General features: G+C 37.1%; 2 protein-coding genes across 2 annotated transcripts; one reads left to right on the top strand and one right to left on the bottom strand.

Moving 5' to 3' along the window:
• The first annotated feature begins 2,420 nt into the window (after positions 1-2,420).
• Positions 2,421-3,353, top strand: LOC125107645 (olfactory receptor 9K2-like). The gene has a single exon (XM_047742940.1). It carries the CDS (start codon positions 2,436-2,438, stop codon positions 3,351-3,353), a length of 918 nt encoding a protein of 305 aa, XP_047598896.1. The 5' UTR covers positions 2,421-2,435.
• Positions 3,354-15,308: 11,955 nt separating this feature from the next.
• Positions 15,309-16,298, bottom strand: LOC125107682 (olfactory receptor 9K2-like). The gene has a single exon (XM_047742995.1). The coding sequence runs from the start codon at positions 16,248-16,250 to the stop codon at positions 15,309-15,311; it is 942 nt and encodes a 313-aa protein (XP_047598951.1). The 5' UTR covers positions 16,251-16,298.
• Positions 16,299-26,838: the final 10,540 nt, after the last annotated feature.

The following is a 26,838-nucleotide window of genomic DNA, read 5'->3' as shown; positions in this document are numbered from 1 at the left end:
CATTGCTCAAGCCTGTTGTCTAAAATCATCCTCTACATATAAGTCACTTGTCCAAGGTTCCATTTAGAAAATGTGAGTGCTTCTTCCATTTAGAAAATGCTGCTTGCACAGAAACTTACCTCTATTTAAACCTGAACCCATGCTAAACCACTGTTGTATTATAGTCTTCAAATTTTCTCTGATTCTGCATGTTCATTCATCATTCAACATATATCTACATAGCAAATATCTATGGATTAATTCCCATTTGCAGACACAAAATTTCATGTTGATGTTGAAGATATGTGGAGGACAAGTTGCTCTTTTGATCTCAAGGAAGGATTATTAATATTTAATAGGAATATAAATATGATGATAATAGCCACTATCCTTGAGAGCATGTGGAATGCAGAGCAGTTTTAACCCAGGTTGAAATACTGGGGAATTGATTGTGAAGATAGGAAATTTTAACTGGACTTTATAAAGAGAAGTCGTACCACAGCAGAAGGAACTGGAAGGGCTTGTTATCAAGGATGGTCTCACAGTGATTAAGAAAGACTGGAGTCTGGTTTCTTAGGTTTTATATCCCCATTCTGACCATAGTAGGAGGTTTTCAACAGATTCCACTTCTGTATGGTTCAGTTTTCTCACCTGGAAACTAGGGAATATGCTACTATTCACCTCATCTTACTGTTGTATAAATAAATGAGCTACTCTGAAAGCATTTAGAAAAGTGTCTGCATTGTAAACAATTGTCACATATTTCTTCACTATTATGCTACTACTGTTATCTGAGCAGAAGCACACATAATGGAGCCCTGAGGGGAGAGAAAGTGTGATCATACTGTCAACACACACAGTTCAAGACTTTAGCTGAGCTGTCTAGTAAATGAGGTATGATGGTGGTGAAAATCATACCCCAGGTAAATAAGCAAGCATCGTTAGTCCCTCATATGTATCTTTGTTCAGTATCTTTTTCTAAAGTAACTCTTCCATCTAGACTCACTGTTGGCCTCTTAAGAAAACTGTAAGCTGCAGGTTGAGGAAATGGAGGGAACTTGTTTTTATAGAAGGGCTTTGGAGGCCCATCTGGGAGAGAAATCCTAGCATGAGAGTCATGATAACTTTTGTGTTTGTTTGTGGAGAACTTTGATCTCAGTGAGTAAATGACATATCAGAATTCAAAGTTTCCATTACCCATGAAAAGCAATTGTACAACTTAGGTTGTTCTTTTTTTCTTTTCTTTCTTTCTTTCTTTTTTTAAGATTTTATTTATCTATTTATTAGAGAGAGAGAGAAAAAGTTGAGGGAGTTGAAGAAGAAGCAGACTCACTGCTGTGCAGGAAGCCCAGCTCAGGGGCTGGATCTCACAATGTTGAGATCATGAGCAGAGCCAAAATCAAGAGTCATCTGCTTAACTGACTGAGCCACCCAGGTGCCATCTCCCCCTCCCCCACTCGCTTATTTATTTATTTATTTATTTTTAATTTTAAATTATTTTTAGATTTTTTTATTAACATATAATATATTATTAGTCCTAGGCCGGTGCCACCCCTTAAGCTGTTGGGGTTTTTTTAAAATTATTTTTATTTATTTTCAGCATAACAGTATTCGTTGTTTTTGTACCACACCCAGTGCTCCATGCAATCTGTGCCCTCCCCAATACCCACCACCTGGTTCCCCCAAACTCCCACCCCCCGCCGCTTCAAACCCCTCAGATTGTTTTTCAGAGTCCATAGTCTCTCATGGTTCACCTCCCCTTCCAATTTCCCTCAACTCCCTTCTCCTCTCTAACTCCCCTTGTCCTCCATGCTATTTGTTATGCTCCACAAATAAGTGAAACCATATGATAATTGACTCTCTCTGCTTGACTTATTTCACTCAGCATAATCTCTTCCAGTCCCGTCCATGTTGCTACAAAAGTTGGGTCTTAAGCTGTTTTTAAATTTAGTGACTTTCTTTAAATCTGCTGGTATATAATATAAACTAAAGCTTTAAAGTTAAGGTTTCCTAACGTAGGCTATGGAATCCCTCCCCTAATATCTCCCAACCCAGACACCAGAATTACTGCCCAAATGTCATTTGTTAAATTATTTGTGCTCTCTTGCAAGCATTGTTTCATGACACTGAATTTATCACATAAATTATGAGGCAGAAACAGACATACAAGGGACCTTTGCAAATGTGAAAGGCATTTGAGTGGGCATGCATTGCATTAGACTCAGAAGAAAAAGATCTAATTCCACCGCTTGTGGGAATACAGCCATAGAACTAATCTTTGAGTCGTCATCAGTTGCAGTAGGCTTAATTTAAGTCACAATAATTTATAAGGTTAATGAATAATGACAACAAATAACTGTATAAATCCTAACAGTGTAAGAGATTATTTGGAGCTAGGATCAAAGCCCAGATTTCATTTGTTTATTTTACTTTACGTCTCTCAGCAGGTTTCTGCCATGAGTGACAAGGGGACAAGCAATCACTCAGAAGAGACTGACTTCATTCTTGTAGGCTTCAGGGTTCACCCAGAACTCCACATTCTCCTCTTCCTGCTCTTTCTGCTTGTGTATGCCATGATCCTTCTAGGGAATGTGGGGATGATGACCATTATTATGACTGATCCCCGGCTGAACACACCAATGTATTTCTTCCTAGGCAACCTCTCCTTCATTGATCTCTTCTATTCTTCTGTTATTGCACCCAAGGCTATGATCAACTTCTGGTCTGAGAGCAAGTCCACCTCCTTTGCTGGCTGTCTGATCCAGTTCTTTCTCTTTGCCATCTTCATGGTGGCTGAGGGATTTCTCCTGGCAGCCATGGCTTATGACTGCTTCATTGCAATCTGCAACCCACTCCTCTACTCTGTCCAGATGTCAACTCGCCTCTGCATTCAGTTGGTGGCTGGTTCCTACTTTTGTGGCTGCATCAGTTCAGTTCTTCAGACAAGCATGACATTTACTTTGCCCTTTTGTGCTTCTCGGGCCATTGACCACTTTTTCTGTGATATTCGCCCTCTTCAAAGGATATCTTGTTCTGACCTCTTCATCTATAGGATGATTTCTTTCTCCTTATCCAGCATTATTACCTTGCCTACCATAATTATCATTATTGTGTCCTATATATATATTGTGTCCACAGTACTAAAGATACGCTCCTCTGAGGGACGTAAGAAAGCATTCTCCACTTGCAGCTCTCACCTAGGAGTCGTGAGTGTACTCTATGGTACTGTCTTTTTTACATATCTGACTCCTGACAGATTTCCTGAGCTGAGTAAAGTGACCTCCTTATGTTATACCTTAGTCACTCCCATGTTGAATCCTTTGATTTACTCCCTGAGGAACAAAGATGTTAAAGGGGCTCTAAAAAAACTTTGAGAGATGAAAAATACTATTCTTTGATTACTCTTTCTTGCCCATGAAAGATGTTGTGGCTATTTCTTCCATACTCCTTGTGACCATTAGGAAAGTTATTCTCCTGAACATCATAGAAATATTAACAAGCTCTTTCAAGGTGTCATATGTCCCACATATTACTTTTCTTGTGTCGGAGACATTGTTAATCCAAAACGTCCTGGATATTGGAGGTTTCCCTGACATGAAGGAAACATTTTTCAAGCTGACCCTGCCACCGATCTAAAATAACATTTTATTTCATTGAATTGACTTCTATGTTTTGATGGCTTGCTGCTAAACATGATTTTTATATTTTATTATAGTGTATAAACAGTACATGTTAAACAGCTATTGAATTTTCACTTTGAATCAAGTATTTCATATGTCATATATTGAGAAAGTAAAAGAAGAGACAAAGAATAAGCAATCTTCATAAGATACATTAAACCGAAAAATTGTTCATTGATACAGAGTGCTCTGAGGCTCTCTAGCTATTGGATCCCAACTAACAAGAAGAACCAAGTGGGAGAAAGAGAAGTGCCAACATTATGGAGCAATCACTCCCTCAATTTGGATCTTTGTAACTTTTTTTTCCTGTGTTAATTATTCTAAGGAACACATTTAAAAAAGTATAGCAGGGAGGTAGTCATGAAATAGCATGTGATCCAAAATTTACTCTTCCATGCTTTGGAATATTTATTCTTTGATTAACTTTATTGATTACCTCTGTAATATATTCTTTTCTTGGGATAAGCTTGGGTATGAGATTATTCTTTTTTTTTAATTTTTTTAAAGATTTTATTTATTTATTTGACAGAGAGAAATCACAAGTAGGCAGAGAGGCAGGCAGAGAGAGAGGAGGAAGCAGGCTCCCCGCTGAGCAGAAAGCCCGATGCGGGGCTCGAACCCAGGACCTGGGATCATGACCTGAGCCGAAGGCAGCGGCTTAACCCACTGAGCCACCCAGGTGCCCCAGTATGAGATTATTCTTTAGGGAGCTTACAATTTAATGTGAGAGTCACATCCTTGCACAGGCAATTGTAATCCAGATATGAGTATGCCAACAATACACAGAGGTGGTAAAGTAGGTAAAGCTGGTGGTTGGTAACAAGGGAAAGTCTTCAGGGCTACATGGAAGATACATTTAAAGAGAACAAGATTGGAGTCAGGGAAACTGCTGAATCAGTTCATATTATTGATGAAGCTTTGAAGTATGCCAATGCAAATTTTAAAAGGCTGATTTGAAAAAAATTTCTCATCAAATACACAGAACTGATTAACTTATTAGTATGAGGAGAGTGTACCAAAGCAGGTGTGTCACATTTTTGAACTTGTATGATGTGGCTGGTGATGGCAAAATGTAAAGAACCTCTTCACAAACTAGGAATAGAGGGGAATTTCCTAAAATGGAAAAAGAACACTTTAAACAGCATGGAGGTTCCTCAAAATGTTGAAAATAGAACTACCCTATGACCCTGCAATTGCACTGCTGGGTATTTACCCTAAAGATACAAACGTAGTGACCCGAAGGGGCACATGCACCCGAATGTTTATAGCAGCAATGTCTACAATAGCCAAACTATGGAAAGAACCTAGATGTCCATCTACAGATGAATGGATAAAGAAGAGGTGGTATATATACACAATGGAATACTATGCAGCCATCAAAAGAAATGAAATCTTGCCATTTGCGACGACGTGGATGGAACTAGAGGGTATCATGCTTAGCGAAATAAGTCAATCGGAGAAAGACAACTATCATATGATCTCCCTGATATGAGGGAGAGGAGATGCAACATGGGGGGTTGAGGGGGTAGGAGAAGAGTAAATGATACAAGATGGGATTGGGAGGGAGACAAACCATAAGTGACTCTTAATCTCACAAAACAAACTGAGGGTTGATGGGGGGAGGGGGTTGGGAGAGGGGGTGCGGTTATGGATATTGGGGAGGGTATGTGCTATGGTGAGTGTTGTGAAGTGTGTAAACCTGGCGATTCGCAGACCTGTACCCCTGGGGATAAAAATATATGTTTATAAAGCTGTAAAAAAAAAAAAGGAAAAAAAAAAGAAAAAGAAAAAAGAAAGGATGAATACCCAAGTTTTGTAGCAACATGGACGGGACTGGAAGAGATTATGCTGAGTGAAATAAGTCAAGCAGAGAGAGTCAATTATCATATGGTTTCACTTATTTGTGGAGCATAACAAATAGCATGGAGGACAAGGAGAGATGGAGAGGAGAAGGGAGTTGAGGGAAATTGGAAGGGGAGGTGAACCATGAGAGACTATGGACTCTGAAAAACGATCTGATAATTTTGAAGGGGTGGGGGGTGGGAGGTTGGGGGCACCAGGTGGTGGGTATTGTAGAGGGCAAGGATTGCATGGAGCACTGGGTGTGGTGCAAAAATAATGAATACTGTTATGCTGAAAAAAAAAAACCTACAGTGTAGAGTATGTTTAATGGTGTAAACTAGAAGATTTCCTGTTATGATAGGAGCAAGGCAAGGATGGAGAGGAGTCTCACCTCACCTTTATAGCATCCCTTTGATAGTCTTTGGTAATGCAAAAGACAAAAAGAGGAAATAAAAGTGTTAGGGGCTGAATTACGTCTTCCTAAATGTATATTTTGAAGCCCTACCCCCCATTACCAAATATATGAGTATATTTAGTGATAGGGCTTTCAAATAGGTAGTTAAAATAAGGCTGTTATTGTAGATTCTGATTCAATCTGACTGGTGTCTGTAAGAGGAAAGTAAGAGGCACAGAGAGACACTAGGGTGCAGGTGCACTGAGGGATGAAGATGTGAAAAAAGAGAAAGAGGCAGACAGCTGCAAGCCAAGGAGAGACACCTCAGAGGAAACCAAATCTGCTGGCATTTTGTCCTTGGACTTTCAGTATCCATAACTGTGAGAAAATAAATTTGTTGTTTAAGCCACCCAGTCTACAGTATTTTTATTTTGGGAGCCTTGGCAAACGATTCCAAAAATGTATATAGAATGGGAAAAAGAAAAAAAAAGAAAACTCTTCTTTGCACATGATATCTAGGCAGAAAATCTGAAAGAATTGGCAAAAAATGTCCTGAAACTGAGAGATTATAGGACGGTTGATGGATACACAGTTAATATACAATAGTTAATTGCTTTCCATATAGGAGCAATGAACAAGTGGATTTCAGTGAAAGGTACAATAACATTTTTTATTATCCTCACCCTGTATATTATTATATACATAAGTATTATGTACTTAAAATACTTTTGGGGCACATGGGTAGCTCAGTGGGCTAAGCATCTGCCTTTCATTCAGGTCATCATCCCAGAGTCCTGTGATAGAGTCCCTCATCAGGCTTCCTGCTCAACAGGTAGTCTGTTTCTCTCTCTCTCTGTCTCCTTCTGTGTGCTTTCTCTATTTCTCTCTCTCACTCTCTCAAATAAATAAAAATCTTCAAAAGAAAGTAGACTATTAATTTTGAATAATAAAATAAGTCAATGTAGGCTCATTAATTGTAATAAATATACCAAGCTTGTGAGGGATGTTGATGACAGGCTGTGGAAGGACATGGAGGAATCTTAAATGCACATTACCATGTGAAAAAAGCCAATCTGAAAAGGATACATACTGCATGATCATCACCAACATTTTCAGTTATTTCATTTTTTTTTTTTAAAGATTTAACTTAATTATTTGAGAGCAAGAGAGAGTACAGAGGCAGAGGGAGAAGCAGACTCCCTGCTGAGCAAAGAGTCAGACATGGGGCTCCATCCCAGGAGCCTGAGACAGCAGTCTCAGGCAGAGACACGGGGCTCTATCCCAGGAGCCGAAAGAAGCAGTCTAACTGACTCAGCCACCCCAGTGCACCAGTTGTTCAATTTTTAAACTACAGAATAAGTTTTGAAATAATTTCTCTATTTTTGTTGTTGCTTGCCTCTTTGTCTTTTGTTTTCATTTTTGCTATTTTATTGGATTCTGTTTGCTCCTCCAATGTTCATAGTAGCAATGTCCACAATAGCCAAACTATGGAAGGAGCCCAGATGTCCATGGACTGATGAATGGATAAAGAAAATGTGGTATATATAAATAGAGTGCAATACTACTCAGCCATCAAAAAAATGAAATCTTGCCACTTGCAATGATGTGGATGGAGTTAGAGGGTGTTATACTTAGCCAAATGAGTCAATCAGAGAAAGACAATTATCATAAGATCTCACTGATATGTGGAACTGAAAAAACAAAACAGAAGACCACAGGGGAAAGGTGGGAAAAAAATAAAACAAGATGAAACTAGAAAGGGAGATAAACCATAAATGATTCTTAATCATAGGAAACAAAGTGAGAGATGCTTCAGGGGATGAGGTAACTGGGTGATGGGACATTAAGGAGGGCATATGATGTAATGAGCACTGGGTATTATATAAGACCGATGAATCACTGACCTCTAGCTCTGAAACCAATAATATGTTATATGTAAATTAATTGAACTTAAATTAAAAAATATTTATTATTTCTAAGAAAACGATTCTGTTTGCTCTGAGAAGCCTTTCATGTCACTTCTCAGAGGTACAACCTCAGGCTTGTATGTACTCTTGGACGGCAGTGGTTTTATTGGGCTAGCTTTGGTTGTGTCTTCCCCTGATCATTTTATTGGATATGTCTCTGTAAGTTTCCTACACATGAGGAAGGTTCCAATAATTCTTATTTTGTTCTATTGTTTTAAAAACATTGTGGGACATATATTTCTCTATTGTGTGATCCAGTTGATTTGGTCCCCTCTGCATGGATAGTCCTTAAGGCCAGTCTTTGAGGTTTTCTCCAATTCTAGGGGGGTCTTCTTTGCTGTCTCCTTCCCTCCTTCTCTCTGGTCAACTTCTTTCTAGTTGGTCTACTGTTAGCTTTTTGCTCTCATGGAGCTAGCAACCTCTCTTAATTCTTATCAACAAATGTTTATTATGTTTGAGAGTCCCTTAAGCTTATGCTTAAACCTTCCCACATTTTATTCCAAATGACGTCAGTTCACTTGAGAAGAGTTCTGGGGCCCTCTGTTACTATGGCCTGCTCTCGTTCCAAGTAAAACCTGTGTTCAACCATCCTGGAACTGAAATAGGAGCAATGGCCTAGTTCTCTCAGGGTGACACCCTGGCTTTTTGTGCAGGTTTCTGGGCAAGGTCTTTAGCCTATGGTCTTCTAAGCTTATCACTCTCTCTCTCTCTCCGTCTCTGTCTCTTTCTCTCTTTTTTTGACAGCAACAATTGCTTACATTTTTATTTATTTATTTTTTTATTCTATTATGTTAGTCACCATAAAATACATCATTAGTTTTTGATGCAGTGTTCCAAGTTTCATTGTTTAAGTACAACACCCAGTGCTCCATGCAATACATGCCCTCCTTAATATCTACCACCAGGCTGACTCATCCCCACACCCTCTCCCCTCTAGATCCCTCAGTTTGTTTCTCAGAGTCCACAGACTCTTATGGTTCATTTTCTCCTCCAATTTATCCCAATTCACTTTTCCTTTCCTTCTCCTAATGTCCTTCATCTTATTCCTTATGTTCCACAAGTAAGTGATACCATATGATAGCTGGCTTTCTCTGCTTAACTTATTTCACTCAGCATAATCTCCTCCAGTCCCATCCATGTTGATGCAAAAGTTGGGCATTCATTGTTTCTGATGGCTGAGTAATCTCTCTTGGCAAAAAATCTCTATCCTTTGAACTGGCGCAAGTGAAATTGGGACCCGCTTATTCTTGACCTACCATGCCTGGAGTAGAATTTCTACCCTGTGAATGGGACCTGAGTAAAGAAAAAGATCTCCAGACATTGTAACCACTCTTGTCTTGAATAGAGCTTCTGCATCTTGGAGCTGGAGGAAATAAGAAATGTTTTAAGCCTGCCACTCTCAAGGTGATATGGTAGTCCATGACTGGGATCTAGGGGGAAGAGGAGTCCCCCTACGTTCTTGTTTGCACTTCCCTATGTGCTTCTTATCATGCTGGGCTGGGAGAGGAGAAGGAATGTGTAGGCCCTCGTTCAAAAACATACATGTGAATGTTTCTATTTGTTTTATTCACAACATTGAAAAAGTGGTAACACCTCAGTTGCTCATCAATTTAAGAATGCATAAGCAAAATTTGGCCATATGTACTCAATGGGAAATAGAATATGACTGAGCAATAAAAATAATGAGTTACTTAAACAGATGACAATATAAATAAATTTCAAATTCATTTTACTCAGTTTAAGAAGCCTCCAACAAGCGTACATACAGTATGCAGGTTATATAGAGATACACAAAACATATGAGATCACTGGTGTGGAAATGTGGAAATGGAGCTGGACAGAGCATGGACTAACAAGGGACATGATAAATCATTTAGAGGTGATGGAAATGTTCTGTATCTTGTGGTGATGATTTCATTAATGTACAAAGTGTTCAAACTCATGATATTGTATACTCTGAATAAACACAGTTCATTTCACACAATTATCCTTCAATGAAATATTTGAGAAAAAATAATTGGCAAAGATTTTTTTTTTCTGGACTGAAGACTTAATTTGGGCCTAAAACACAGGAATCTACTAAAGGCAATAGAAGATATTTATATAAAAAACTCAGAGAAAAAGTAGGTTAAACTTTTTAATATAAATGTTGTTAGTGTAGCAGCAGTTAAGCGAGGATCTACCAGCATCAATATTATGATTTTAATGAAGAAAACTTTACTTGTGGGTGGCTGGGTGGCTCAGATGTCTAAGCATCTGCCTTAGGCACAGGTAATGATCTCAGGGTCCTGGGATCAAGCCCTGAGTTGAGCTCCCTGCTCAGTGGGATGTCTGCTTGTCTCTCTCCCTCTGCCCCAACCCCTGTTCATGCCCTCTCTCTGTCTCTCTCTCTTTTAAATAAGTGGAATATTATAAGAGAGAAAACTTTACCAGTTATTGACACTATGGTCAGCTATAATTATATATTCAGTGGGAAGCCATTAGATGAGTTTGACGTTCCACACATGCATAATATTTTAGATAAGGGTGTTACTTAAGTACTAGCCATGATGTTTTTAAAAAACCTAGTAATTTATCCATTTTGAGTTTATCTTTGTGTATGGTGTAAGAGAATGGTTGAGTTTCATTCTTCTACATATAGCTGTCCAGTTTTCCCAGCACCATTTATTGAAGAGACTGTCTTTTTTCCACTGTATATTTTTTCCTGTTTTGTCGAAGATTATTTGACCATAGAGTTGAGGGTCCATATCTGGGCTCTCTACTCTGTTCCGCTGGTCTATGTGTCTGTTTTTATGCCAGTACCATGCTGTCTTGGGCGATCACAGCTTTGTAGTAAAGCTTGAAATCAGGTAATGTGATGCCCCCAGTTTTATTTTTGTTTTTCAACATTTCCTTAGCGATTCGGGGTCTCTTCTGGTTCCATACAAATTTTAGGATTATTTGCTCCAGCGCTTTGAAAAATACTGGTGAAATTTTGATCGGAATGGCATTAAAAGTATAGATTGCTCTAGGCAGTATAGACATTTTAACAATGTTTATTCTTCCGATCCAAGAGCATGGGATGGTCTTCCATCTTTTTGTGTCTTCTTCAATTTCTTTCAAGAGTGTTCTCTAGTTCCTCGAGTACAGATCCTTTACCTCTTTGGTTAGGTTTATTCCCAGGTATCTTATGGTTCTTGGTGCTATAGTAAATGGAATCGATTCTCTAATTTCCCTTTCTGTATTTTCATTGTTAGTGTATAAGAAAGCCACTGATTTCTGTACATTGACTTTGTATCATCAGAATCCTAGAGGAGAACATAGGCAGTAATCTCTTCGATATCAGCCACAGCAACTTCTTTAAAGATATGTCTCCAAAGGCAAAGGAAACAAAAGCAAAAATAAACTTTTGGGACTTCATCAAAATCAAAAGCTTCTGCACAGCAAAGGAAACACTGAAGAAAATAAAGAGGCAACCCACGGAATGGGAGAAGATATTTGCAAATGACTGTACAGACAAAAGGTTGATATCCAGGATCTATAAAGAACTCCTCAAACTCAACACACACAAAACAGATAATCATATCAAAAAATGGGCAGAAGATATGAACAGACACTTCTCCAATGAAGACATACAAATGGCTATCAGACACATGAAAAAATGTTCATCACTAGCCATCAGGGAGATTCAAATTAAAACCACATTGAGATATCACCTTAAACCAGTTAGAATGGCCAAAATTAGCAAGACAGGAAACAACATGTGTTGGAGGGGATGTGGAGAAAGGGGAACCCTCTTCCACTGTTGGTGGGAATGCAAGTTGGTGTAGCCATTTTGGAGAACAGTGTGGAGATTCCTCAAGAAATTAAAAATAGAGCTTCCCTATGACCCTGCAATTGCACTACTGGGTATTTACCCCAAAGATACAGATGTAGTGAAAAGAAGGGCCATCGTACCCCAATGTTTATAGCAGCAATGGCCATGGTCGCCAAACTGTGGAAAGAACCAAGATGCCCTTCAACGGACGAATGGATGAGGAAGATGTGGTCCATATACACTATGGAGTATTATGCCTCCATCAGAAAGGATGAATACCTAACTTTTGTAGCAACATGGATGGGACTGGAAGAGATTATGCTGAGTGAAATAAGTAAAGCAGAGAGAGTCAATTATCATGTGGTTTCACTTATTTGTGGAGCATAACAAATAGCATGGGGAGTTAGAGAGGAGAAGGGAGTTGGGAGAAATTGGAAGGGGAGGTGAACCATGAGAGACTATGGACTCTGAAAAATAATCTGAGGGGTTTGAAGCGGTGGGGCATGGGAGGTTGGGGGAACCAGGTGGTGGGTATTAGAGAAGGTATGGATTGCATGGAGCACTGGGTGTGGTGCAAAAACAATGAATACTGTTATGCAGAAAATAAATAAATAAATAAATAAATAAATAACAAAAAACCTAGTAGTTCCCAAATCAAATATTAGCTATATAATATTGAAATAACTTTTTCCATGACTTGCCTACAAATTTGATTATTAGCAGTCTTCTAATGCATATCTCATATTTTGAGAATTACATATATATACACACATTTATGTTTATGTATGCATTTATGCATATATTTTTATTAATCTATATGAACATGCTCATTATCATTCTTTTTCAATCTCATCCCTGCTTTAGAAATACTCTGTATTATACATGAACCTTACTTTAATTGAAAAGTAAACTGAGAAGAGCAATTTCTAAACAAGAACGAATATACCTGAATTTAATTCCTGTAGCAATGGCAAAAATTACTTGATATCAGGAAAAGAAGGGAAAAAGTCAGCATTGAAAAATTATTGTATGTATCTTCTCATGGTGAGGTCTGTTAGCTTCTAGCTTAGTCTGAGGATTCTTTTCAGAGTCAGCTGGATGACTTTACACATACATTGCTCTGGGGAGTGATATAGCGACTAATTGTTCTTGGTGTCCTTCTCAAAGGTATCCTGGGTGTGTGTGTGTGTGTGAGAGAGAGAGAGAGGAGAAAGAGAGAGACAGAGACAAAGACACAAGACCATGATTATGTTTGTATTGATATGTATGTGTGTGTCTGGTGGTGGTTGCTGGGAATGCAGGATGTGGTGCATATAGAGGAACATTGTTCTCCCAACAGTTAACACTATTGTTCGGGTCCTTTTCCTCAGTTGGATGAAGGGTTACCAATATTCATTGGATGATGATTTAAAGGATGAGGAGCTTCTTTCATTGCTGAGTCATTCCATTATAGGACTCAGAGTACTGGCATGAAGTCTTCTGCATTTTACTCATGGGGGTGGCTTTGTAAAATATGCCTCTTTCAACCTAAAAATCTTTCTGCTTCACCTCAGGAGAGAGGTGGTATACTACCGTAGCACAGTGATCACTTACCCTAAAATCCTCATGAAGTTTTTCTACTTAGCGAGTCTCCTGTTTTCCCCAGTAATCTGTATTTTAAAAAAATGTGGGTGAAAGAGGTGATGTTTATTGAAATACAAGAAGGATTCTTAGAGACAGACATGAGTAGAGAGAGAACTAGATACCTCATTGGTCATAAGTTACTATTCCATCCCTAGTTGGGGGCTCTGTTCTTTTTGTTTGTTTTGAATCTTTTCTGTTGGTTGTTAGCAAAAAGGAAAATAAAGGCTGAAATAACAAAGTAAAGTGACTCAAGTTCTGTCTATGGAAATGAAAACATAGGTACTCCTGGGGATTTGGTAATGCCTCATGGTAACGAAGGGAAAGGGACAGAGAAAGCTACTGTCTTCTCTCAGAATTAACATTGATAGTATTAAATGCATGAAGAAAGAACAAATCTGGCAGCCAATAAATATATAGATTTAACAGATTTGTATGAAATGTATGTAATTTAATCATTCAAGTAACTCTGAGAGGTAAATACTCTTATACACCCCATTTTACAGGAGAAAATTAGAATATGGAGATACTATGCAACTTGCCCAAAACTACATGGCAAACACAGAAATTGAAAGCTCCATTTGACACCTGAGCTTATTTTTTTTAACTCTCAAGTTATCAGTGAACTGTTGTTACTCAGATTTTCTTCCTCATTTTATGAAGTAGCTTTTCTCCAGCAGAGATGCTTAAACATTAGGAGGCATTTTTCTCTTCTACATCATTCCCATTTTATCAACCATCAGTCCATATTCAGCTTACTTTACCTGTCATTCTAAAGAGAGTCTCTTCTCCACTGTCCTTAAGAAGACTGCCTTTAGTAAAAGCCACCATAATCTCTTACTTGGACAATCACTCACTTTCTAAGTCTTCTCCTTGTGAATATTTATTTTCCATAAAGATATCAGTATGATATTTGCAAAATGCCCAGTTGAACAGAATACTATCTTTCTTAAAAATCCCCAATGCCTACCTCTTGTCTACAGAATAAAAGTCGTCTTCCTTGGCTTGACATAGAGGTTTTCACAATTTCCATGAATTCATTTTTAAGGTTTATCCCTCACTTTTTGTCTTGTGCAGTACAAATAACTTATCAAACCTCATGCAGTTCACCATCTAGTGATTTTGCACAGAAACCTGTCTATTTCACCTTGCTCAATTTTACCTAGTTTTTAAAAATGTGTAGAGAAAGATTTCACTGACCATTAAGACTGTTCACCTCTAAAGGCTGTGCTCTTTTTGTATATTCCATAAATGTCTTTTTCACTGGGTTTCCGTGTGATATTTTGGTTCTCTGGCCAGCTGTTTTCTCCTCATCTAACTGTGCGTTTTTGTACAGCAAAATATATATAAATATTCAATAAATATTGATTTGGTGAATTAATTCTAAGGCATGTAGAACAAAAAAAATGAATCCTCTTTATTTTTCTTTCATTTTCATTACAGTTTCCTTGTCCAAAAGGAGGATTTTCAAGAATGATTTAAGCCCCAGAAAAGCATGACATATGTGGTCACTCATTGGGTGTCTGGACAATTAAGAGTGACCCACATGTCACTCTTGGCACTGTGTGCACTGTAGAACATCTGATTCTCTCATGGAGTGCTGAAAAAGATTTCTCCAGTAAATCTGATATTTTGTTCTGTCTTCTTACCATATCAGATTTTATTACTTCTACCAAGTATATACATATTTTGTAACACTTGTTACTGATTCAAGATAAACATCCCAAACATCATCTTCAGAGTGTCAGCACCAAATCTGGAATATGTTTTCCCTAAAATCGAAATACACAGCAATCATGATCTTTACCCAAATGAAGACAAAGTACGGAGAAAGCCATTCCACTCCAGAATGAACCATCAGGAAAAATATCGTTCAAAATGTACTTGTCAGCTGTAAGTTCACAGGATTCAAATAAATAAACTTTCTAAAATTAAATATTTCAAAATCATTGGAGGCATTCTTTGCATCAATGCCTCCCCAAATTGTCATAATGTCCAGGCCTTTCAGTTATGTCACTGTTAAGATAAAATTAAATAGAAATGTTTTTTTTCCCCAGGATCTTTCTCAGAGCTTCTTTGACATCTTTGTTTCTCAGGGAGTAAATCAAAGGATTCAACATGGGAGTGACTAAGGTGTAACATAAGGAAGCCACTTTACTAAGCTCAGGGAATCTGTCAGGGATGACATACATAAAAACGATGGCACCGTACAGTACACTCACGACTCCTAGGTGAGAGCTGCAAGTTGAGAAGGCTTTCTTACATCCCTCAGAGGAGTGCATCTTTAGAACTGTAGACACAATATACATATAGGACACAATAATGACAATTATGGTAGGCAAAATAATAATGCCGCATAAGAAAAAGGAAACTATCTTATGAAGGTAGAGATCAGAACAAGAAATCCTTTGAAGTGGACGGTCATCACAGTAAAAGTGATCAATGGTGCGGGAAGCACAAAAGGACAAAGTAAACGTCATGCTCGTCTGAAGAACTGAGCTGATGCAGCCACAAAAATAGGAACCAGCCACCAACCGAATGCAGAGACGAGTTGACATCTGGACAGAGTAGAGGAGTGGGTTGCAGATGGCAATGAAGCGGTCATAAGCCATGGCTGCCAGGAGAAATCCCTCAGCCACAATGAAAAGGGCAAAGAGAAAGAGCTGGGTCACACAGCCAGCAAAGGAGATGGACTTGCTCTCAGACCAGAAGTTGATCATAGCCTTGGGTGCAATAACAGAGGAATAGAAGAGATCAATGAAGGAGAGGTTGCCTAGGAAGAAATACATTGGTGTGCTCAGCCGGGGATCAGTCATAATAACAGTCATCATCCCCACATTCCCTAGAAGGATCATGGCATACACAAGCAGAAAGAGCAGGAAGAGGAGAATGTGGAGTTCTGGGCAGACCCTGAAGCCTACAAGAATGAAGTCAGTCACTTCTGAGTGATTGCTTGTTCCCCTGTCACCCATGGCAGAAACCTGCTGGGAGGCAGAAAGCAAAATAAACAAATGCAATCCAGGCTTTTTTCTTAGTCACATAGTTTCTTAAATGTAGAATACATTATTTGCATCTTAATTCAATATTGCATATAAAACAATTTTAATGTCATGAGCGTTCAAGAATTTGCATTAGATAATGTTAGACTTATGAAGTTGGTATTCAGTTATTAAGCAGTGAAAGACATTTCTGAGTTATTGTATTTAAGTCATAATTTTGCTGAGAGTTCAGCCAGTTATAGGATTTAATATTGTCTAATTTTTCACTTTTGAAATTTCTATTCTCATTATCTAAAATAGGAGTGCTATGATAATCTAAAACAGAGATGCTACATGTAATCTCTATGACAATGTTTGTAGCCTATGATAGTCCAGTGTTTGAATCATTACATGACAATAATAAAAACATTTTTGAGTATTTTTACCTTATTTGCCTCAGTTTCTTTAATATTTATTACTACTGTACCCATCATTTTGAAAAGAGATAAAAATAGGTAAGTGATATATATGATAAAATTAAAAAATTAAAAGCCACTAATCTTATATTAAATAAAATTATTTAAAGCTCTTTCTAATTAAATGGTCATTTCCATAGATCAAGTCCCTTAATAAGGCATTTTTATTGCCTCATTATATTTATTTTACTTCACTGGTAGTTGTTTACTTAAAATATGTCATAATCAGATTTTTTTGAAGCAGAGGGAAGCTGATGAACATTGCAGTTCTTACACCACAAAGATGACTTTCTAGTAAAGTTGCATCAGTTCAAGGGATCTTGCTCTTCATTCAGGGAAAGTTTATTTAAAGAATATACTAAAGGAAAGTACCTTTCATAAAATCTAGTATGCTTTATATGTCTTAAAATAAGGCTAATGAAATAATCATGGGTATTAAAGGACCTTAGCAACTCTGTGTCATCTAGAGTCAATCATCATTTGTTTGAGTGTCAACAATGGTTGTTTACAATGTTCTTATTTTTAGTCCTGTGGAACCTTTCTTCAATATATTCCAACATTATGGTTTTGCTCATCCTCTGATCAATTCCACTGGGAGAAGAGTAATCTTAAAGTCAGTTGTGGAGATGTAAGTGCAGGCTCCAGGGCTGTTGTCCATGAGGACTGTGTTAACCTCAGATACAAACAAAATAATCTAATAATATTCTAAGTACAGGGAACTTTTCCAAGTACAGGTTGTATGTATCCTTTGGGAATTTCTTTGGACTTAATTTTTTCACTGATGAAGAAAAAGTTTCTGGTAATTGTCATAACATATGTATTGGTAGGCACAGAGAGATTTAAAAGTTTGTACCATATGAGAAAAGTGTTAGATGTTAGAATAAAAAGTGAACATTTTTAATTATGTAGTAAATTACATTAATTATAATTCAAAACAGACAAAAATTCACTCCAGCTTAGGGTTTACCTGTATTCCTTGATGTAGACATATTCCATGTCTACTATTCCATGATATCATAAATATCATTTAAATCACAAATTAAAGGTCAGATACTGTTTTGTGATTTCTATGTTTTCATATATTCAAAACTAAACAATTAGAAAATAAAAGAAATAATAGCATTCAAGAAGATTATTTTAAAATTCCTTAGTGAAATATTTTAAAATATTTGTGATGGAAAGACTACATTAAAACCATAGAGATAACACTCTATTTAATGAGCTTAATATTTTCAGGATGCCATTTTTGTCCTAAATATTTCCATGACTTAATTGTAATCTTACCTTTTAAGTCCCCCCGCTTTTTAAAGTTTTTACTTATTTATTTAACAGCTAGAGAAGAGAGAATGATAGAGAGGATGAAGCAGGGTAAGAGGCAGGAGGAGAAGCAGAATCCTTGCTGAGCAAGAAGCCCATTGCAGGACAGGATCCCAGGATCCTGAGAATATGACCTGAGCCAAAGGCAGACACTTAATTAACTGAGCCACCCAGGTGCTCCTAAATCTCCTTTTAATTAAAAATTATTTCTAGAATTTATCTAGAACTTTTCAGTGTGTGGAATACAAAATTATATAGGTCAAGAGCTTCTCATTTTAATACAATATTAGTAAAAGTTTTGTTGGTGTAGGAAGAATAAATAGGTTTGTTACTTTAAACAGGAAAATATTAATAAAGGTGAATAGAAGCCTATCAATTTGGAAAGGCTGGGAACTTCTGGGTGGCACTCTTTTTTGTTTTTAAGATTTATTTATTTGAGAGAGAGAGAGTGTGTGTGTGAGAGCACATGTGTGCATGCGTGTGATGAGCAGGGGGAGGGGCAGAGGGACAGGGAGAGAACCTCAAGCAGATACTCCCTGCTGTGGCCATGCCAGAGCTTGATCTCAAGACCCAAATCAAGACCTGAGCCAAAATCAAGAGTCAACACTTATCCAATGGAGCCACCCAAGTGCACCTTGGGTGACATTCTTATAATGACCCTCAGGACAATTTAGGATTAACTCACAGAGAGAGGCTACCACTGGAGATGCAATTTAAAAATATAGCACCTTAACTATGATCCAGGGGTCAGATAGAAGGGAGCAAAAAGATGTCACTACTTCTCCATCCATCAAAACATCCTTCTGTAGAAATTTGGGCATTCAACAATGCTGCAGAGAAAAGCCCACATGTTTCCAAAACTTGTCTACTGGTAGAAGAAAAAGTCAAAATGAACAGAAAGTCGACCCCAAGTCTTTGTTCTGTTCTAAATTCAGAGTCTGTGTAGATCTAATTGGTAGAACAAAATCTGGGTCAAAAACCCTTGTGGCAGGACACATTTAAACTTTCCGATCTCTTCTTCGAGAAAGCACATGACATAGATCTTGACTATCTAATCTGTAACATGTACCAGAATCTAATATAGTATTTTTATTCTTAAGCTACTCACAATAGCATTAGCAGTAACAACATGCTATTTCTTACAAATATGTAAGAGTCACTTCCTGTCATTCACACTAGATGGGATATGAACCCTCAACAAACTCACTGATTGAAATCATTCAGTGTATGTTCTTAATCATAGTCTACCTGATACAGAAATCAAATGGATTTTTAGGAGGTGTTTGTTTCTAATGTCCATGCCCATAAAGTTTTCTAATTATCTATCAAATTCAGTTTTGATTTAGTTTGAACTAAATGACAATGAACTATGATATTTCTAAGCTTCATAAGAATAAGTAGTACTTGGAGGATATACAAACCCTTACTTGTAAATATGAAGAAAGGCAAGAACACCTAGATCTTAAAAGAATAATAATCTTCTTGATAATATGAAATAGATAATAGCAAGTCAAATCAAAACAAAACAAAAGAAAAAGAAAATAAAAAGTAAAGGTAAAATTAATTAGAAAAACTATATATGATATAGGCTATTCACATGACTTTAATGTTGATTCTTTGAATAATTAGTAGTGTGTATAAAATCCTAAACTTAATAAGGAAAAAAGAACAACATTAATCACAAGGATCAGGAGTGAAATGGGGATGGCACTACATATTCTTCTGCTATTAAAAAAAAGAAAACATTTTTACCAAAATTGATGATTTTTAAATAAAAATATTTTAAGTAGAACAAAATTATGTGTAAAAGAGAAATATGAATTTTTTTAAAAAAATTTAAAAGATTTATTATTTTTTAAATTTTATTTTTTATAAACATATACTTTATCCCCAGGGGTACAGGTCTGCAAATCACCAGGTTTACACACTTCACAGCACTCACCATAGCACATACCCTCCCCAATGTCCATAATCCCACCCCCCCTCTCCCAACCCCCTCCCCCCATCAAACCTCAGTTTGTTTTGTGAGATTAAGAGTCACTTATGGTTTGTCTCCCTCCCAATCCCATCTTGTTTCATTTACTCTTCTCCTACCCCCTCAACCCCCCATGTTGCATCTCCTCTCCCTCATATCAGGGAGATCATATGATAGTTGTCTTTCTCCGATTGATTTATTTCGCTAAGCATGATACCCTCTAGTTCCATCCACGTCATCGCAAATGGCAAGATTTCATTTCTTTTGATGGCTGCATAGTATTCCATTGTGTATATATACCACCTCTTCTTTATCCATTCGTCTGTTGATGGACATCTAGGTTCTTTCCATAGTTTGGCTATTGTAGACATTGCTGCTATAAACATTCGGGTGCACGTGCCCCTTTGGATCACTACGTTTGTATCTTTAGGGTAAATACCCAGCAGTGCAATTGCTGGGTCATAGGGTAGTTCTATTTTCAACATTTTGAGGAACCTCCATGCTGTTTTCCAGAGTGGTTGCACCAGCTTGCATTCCCACCAACAGTGTAGGAGGGTTCCCCTTTCTCCGCATCCTCGCCAGCATCTGTCATTTCCTGACTTGTTAATTTTAGCCATTCTGACTGGTGTGAGGTGATATCTCATGGTGGTTTTGATTTGTATTTCCCTGATGCCGAGTGATATGGAGCACTTTTTCATGTGTCTGTTGGCCATCTGGATGTCTTCTTTGCAGAAATGTCTGTTCATGTCCTCTGCCCATTTCTTGATTGGATTATTTGTTCTTTGGGTGTTGAGTTTGCTAAGTTCTTTATAGATTTTGGACACTAGCCCTTTATCTGATATGTCATTTGCAAATATCTTCTCCCATTCTGTCAGTTGTCTTTTGGTTTTGTTCACTGTTTCCTTTGCTGTGCAAAAGCTTTTGATCTTGATAAAATCCCAGAAGTTCATTTTTGCCCTTGCTTCCCTTGCCTTTGGTGATGTTCCTAGGAAGATGTTGCTGCGGCTGAGGTCGAAGAGGTTGCTGCCTGTGTTCTCCTCGAGGATTTTGATGGATTCCTTTCTCACATTGAGATCCTTCATCCATTTCGAGTCTATTTTCATGTGTGGTGTAAGGAAATGATCCAATTTCATTTTTCTGCATGTGGCTGTCCAATTTTCCCAACACCATTTATTGAAGAGGCTGTCTTTTTTCCATTGGACATTCTTTCCTGCTTTGTCGAAGATGAGTTGACCATAGAGTTGAGGGTCCATTTCTGGGCTCTCTATTCTGTTCCATTGATCTATGTGTCTGTTTTTGTGCCAGTACCATGCTGTCTTGATGATGACAGCTTTGTAATAGAGCTTGAAGTCCGGAATTGTGATGCCATCAACTTTGGCTTTCTTATTCAATATTCCTTTGGCTATTCGAGGTCTTTTCTGGTTCCATATAAATTTTGGATTATTTGTTCCATTTCTTTGAAAAAAATGGATGGTACTTTGATAGGAATTGCATTAAATGTGTAGATTGCTTTAGGTAGCATAGACATTTTCACAATATGTATTCCTCCAATCCAGGAGCATGGAACATTTTTCCATTTCTTTGTGTCTTCCTCAATTTCTTTCATGAGTACTTTATAGTTTTCTGAGTACAGATTCTTAGTCTCTTTGGTTAGGTTTATTCCTAGGTATCTTATAGTTTTGGGTGCAATTGTAAATGGGATAGACTCCTTAATTTCTCTTTCTTCTGTCTTGTTGTTGGTGTAGAGAAATGCATCTGAGTTCTGTGCATTGATTTTATATCCTGACACTTTACTGAATTCCTGTACAAGTTCTAGCAGTTTTGGAGTGGAGTCTTTTGGGTTTTCCACATATAGTATCATATCATCTGCAAAGAGTAATAGTTTGACTTCTTCTTTGATGATTTGGATGCCTTTAATTTCCTTTTGTTGTCTGATTGCTGAGGCTAGGACTTCTAGTACTATGTTAAATATCAGTGGTGATAACGGACATACCTGCTGTGTTCCTGACCTTAGCTGAAAAGCTCTCAGTTTTTCTCCATTGAGAATGATATTTGTGGTGGGTTTTTCATAGATGGCTTTGATAATATTGAGGTATGTGCCCTCTATCCCTACACTTTGAAGAGTTTGGATCAGGAAGAGATGCTGTACTTTGTCAGATGCTTTTTCAGCATCTATGGAGAGTATCATATGATTCTTGTTCTTTCTTTTATTAATGTGTTGTATCACATTGATTGATTTGCGGATGTTGAACCAACCTTGCAGCCCTGGAATAAATCCCACTTGGTCGTGGTGAATATTCCTTTTAATGTACTGTTGAATCCTATTGGCTAGTATTTTGGTGAGAATTTTTGCATCTGTGTTCATCAAGGCTATTGGTCTGTAGTTCTCTTTTTTGATGGGATCCTTGTCTGGTTTTGGGATCAAGGTGATGCTGGCCTCATAAAATGAGTTTGGAAATTTTCCTTCATATTTCTATTTTTTGGAACAGTTTCAGGAGAATAGGAATTAGTTCTTCTTTAAATGTTTGGTAGAATTCCCCCGGGAAGCCATCTGGCCCTGGGCTTTTGTTTGTTTGGAGATTTTTGATGACTGTTTCAATCTCCTTACTGGTATGGGTCTGTTCAGGCTTTCCATTTCTTCCTGGTTCAGTTGTGGTAGTTTATATTTCTCTAGGAATGCATCCATTTCTTCCAGATTGTCAAATTTGTTGGCGTAGAATTGCTCATAGTATGTTCTTATAATTGTCTGTATTTCTTTGGTGTTCGTTGTGATCTCTCCTCTTTCATTCATGATTTTATTTATTTGGGTCCTTTCTCTTTTCTTTTTGATAAGTCTGGCCAGGGGTTTATCGATCTTATTAATTCTTTCAAAGAACCAGCTCCTAGTTTCGTTGATTTGTTCTATTGTTTTTTTGGTTTCTATTTCATTGATTTCTGCTCTGTTCTTTATGATTTCTCTTCTCCTGCTGGGTTTAGGGTTTCTTTCTTGTTCTTTCTCCAGCTCCTTTAGGTGTAGGGTTAGGTTGTGTACCTGAGACCTTTCTTGTTTCTTGAGAAAGGCTTGTACCGCTATATATTTTCCTCTCAGGACTGCCTTTGTTGTGTCCCACAGATTCTGAACCGTTGTGTTTTCATTATCATTTGTTTCCATGAATTTTTTTCAATTCTTCTTTAACTTCCTGGTTGACCCATTCATTCTTTAGAAGGATGCTGTTTAGTCTCCATGTATTTGGGTTCTTTCCAAATTTCCTCTTGTGATTGAGTTCTAGCTTCAGAGCATTGTGGTCTGAAAATATGCAGGGAATGATCGCAATCTTTTGATACCGGTTGAGACCTGATTTAGGACCCAGGATGTGATCTATTCTGGAGAATGTTCCATGTGCACTAGAGAAGAATGTGTATTCTGTTGCTTTGGGATGAAATGTTCTGAATATATCTGTGATGTCCATCTGGTCCAGTGTGTCATTTAAGGCCTTGATTTCCTTTTTGATCTTTTGCTTGGATGATCTGTCCATTTCAGTGAGGGGAGTGTTAAAGTCCCCTACTATTATTGTATTATTGTCGATGTGTTTCTTTGATTTTGTTAATAATTGGTTTATATAGTTGGCTGCTCCCACGTTAGGGGCATAGATATTTAAAATTGTTAGATCTTCTTGTTGGACAGTTCCTTTGAGTATGATATAGTGTCCTTCCTCATCTCTTATTATAGCCTTTTGCTTAAAATCTAATTGATCTGATATAAGGATTGCCACTCCTGCTTTTTCTGATGTCCATTAGCATGGTAAGTTGTTTTCCACCCCCTCACTTTAAACCTGGAGGTGTCTTCAGGTTTAAGATGAGTTTCTTGTAGGCAACATATAGTTGGGTTTTGTTTTTTTATCCATTCTGATACCCTGTGTCTTTTGAATGGGACTTTAGTCCATTAACATTCAGGGTAAGTATTGAGAGATATGAATTTAGGGCCATTGTATTGCCTGTAAGGTGACTGTTATTGTATATTGTCTCTGTTTCTTTCTGATCTACTACTTTTAGGGTCTCTCTTTGCTTAGAGGACCCCTTTCAATATTTCCTGTAGAGCTGGTTTGGTATTTGCAAATTCTTTCAGTTTTTGTTTGTCCTGGAAGCTTGTAATCTCTCCTTCTATTTTCAATGATAGCCTAGCTGGATATAGTATTCTTGGCTGCATGTTTTTCTCATTTAGTACTCTGAATATATCATGCCAGCTCTTTCTGGCCTGCCAGGTCTGTGGATAAGAAATATGAATTTTAAAGTATCTCTTAAACTAACTGAATTTTTATTAATGATATTCCTATGAAGTATAAATAGCTTCACCAGTGTTTACTTGCAAACATTTACAAAAAAGAAGCTAATTTTTACATAAACTCTCTCAGAAATAGTTGTAAAGAAAATACTCTCCTACTATATTTATGAGTTCTTATAAATGTCATATGGACATTAAACTAAAAATTCGTAGACAACTCTCACTCGTAAATTAACTTAAAATTTCAAAACAGACAAATAATAAATAAAATACTTCAATAAAAAAGAACAATGAAATCTCACTGATGTATATGTTTATACTGCAAATGCTGAGGTAATTCTATAAGTTTAAAAAATGAATTTAAGATTTTCTACATCTAGTTATGAAAGAATGGCAACCATAGATTTGCCTCCCATCACAAAACTATTAAACTCTGGAGAAAATACATGAACCAAATATTTTTAGAGATTGCCCAATAAGTTGTGAATGACTATAATTCCTGAGAAAGGGAACAAATCAGATGGAAAAGATTTTAAACTTGAATATATAGCAACAGAAACAAACCAAACCTAAAATTAAGTTAAAAAGGAAAAATAATGAACAGGTATTCAGTGACAACTAAGGAAATATGTACATGTAACTGGAAGAAGAGGGGCCAGAAAAATAATATAAAGTATAAAGGGCAGATATTTTTCATATTTGATGACAAATCTAATCACACAGATGCAAGAAAATGGGCAAAATCCCATAGATAGATAAAGAGTAATCCCATAGACAGAGAGAAAACCAAATAAAGCACATCAGAATCAAATTCTGAAGGTGAGTAAAAAAGGGACATCACACACAAACACATCAAAGTTAAAGCATGCACTTGTTGTCAGAAATAATTCAAACCAGAGATAGTGTAAAGTCTTTAAAGATTGGGGGACGGGAGACCAAACCAACATGCATGTGCAGAAAACACAGTCTTCAGAACTGAAGGCAAAATAAGGAGCTTTTTCAGATAAGGGAGATCTAAGAGAATATGTTATGTCATACTTGTGCCCTAAGAAATACCAAAGAGAGTTGTCCTAGTTAAAGGGAAATGTCATCAGGATAAAGTAGGAAGGATCTCTAGGATCCTGGAGAAGCTGTTTTCCCACTAATGGTAAAACTGAGGATGTGTGAGGAGAGGGAATTTCTTTCTCTTTCAGTATGCTCCTTGGGGGTTTCTCTTTTTGGTTCTAGCACAGGTGGGCAAACCCAGCCATGGTCTCACTCTTGAAGGAATTCCCAGGCTTCTGGGATCCTTAACAACACCTCTCTTTTGCCTTGAAATCAGAAATGGATGTATGACTGCCTGCTCTGGCAGTCTCTGTGTTACTTCAAAATCCTCCTTTTCCAACCCCAACTCTTCACCTATTTGGATTATTCTGCATAAAAAATTTTCTTCTAATACAAGTATGACATGTTAACAGTAGAGATAAGAAATGAGTTTCTAAAAATAAGGGTTGCTATCCACTCAGATGAAAAATGGTGAATTTCTTCTGCATAGATTATGAAGTTAAAAAAAAGAATCAAATACTTCTCATCCAAATGTGTTTAATTGTTATTATTATTTAGTTCAGTAGTTAGAAGGATAGTTCTCATGCCCTCTGGAGAGCGCTTCTACTTCCCAAAGGTCTGGTAAGTTTCTAATGAATCCTTTCTTCTCTCACTTCTCTTTTGCATTCTGAGCACATTACTGGTGAGAAAGTTTTTTATGCTTGGTTACCCTCTTGCAGAGGGAATGTACACCACTCTGGTTTCCCTCCTCAAGAGAGAATTTCTCTCAGGACTGGACCAGGTTTGGTGTTGTTTTAATCAATGAAAAAGTACAATAAATTAAAAGAGAGAGAAAGAGAGAGAGAGAGAGAAAAAAAACTACAATTGTTGCTAGCACTTGTACATCTTAGCATTTGGAGTCTGATCTGGCCAGGGAAGGGATGCAATCCATGTTGCAGGAAACCAAGGTGCACTTCTTTTCATCCTCCTGTTTCTTCATGATTTCACATATAGTAGAGAGTTTACAAGGAGAGAAATGTTTCATTCTTAAGAATATCTTTTATATCTAGTTTTTTTCTCATCACATTCTTTTTTAGATTGTTTTAGTTACTTTTTTTCAATTTTTCTGTTGAAACCAGAAGTTTTGTATAAAATGTGTATTTAAGGAAACCATACATTTTTTAGTTGATAGGCCCTACCAGAGTTTATTTTGATGACTTTTCTGCCTTCTAAAATCAGTCAACATTGCTGTTAACTTTTAATTTTTTTCAAGGAAGTAGATATAAATACTGGACTAAATTGACTCTAGTATACTTGTGTTGTCTCAACCTGTCTTGAAAGAATGTCACCATTAGTGAAACTATGGCAATGACCAAAATAAAGATGACAAGAGATATTATGAGACATTGTATAATTTATATTTTATATAATTTTTATTTATTATAATTATACAACTTACATAATAATTTTTATATATTTATAAAACTATGTTTATAAAATATGAAAGATATTTTCATAGTATGTGAATAT

The sequence above is a fragment of the Lutra lutra genome, chromosome 8 (genome assembly GCF_902655055.1).
Source record: "Lutra lutra chromosome 8, mLutLut1.2, whole genome shotgun sequence".
Lineage (NCBI taxonomy): Eukaryota > Metazoa > Chordata > Mammalia > Carnivora > Mustelidae > Lutra > Lutra lutra.
The sequence above is the reverse complement of the archived record's forward strand: the minus strand, read 5'-3'. Positions and strand labels throughout refer to the sequence as shown.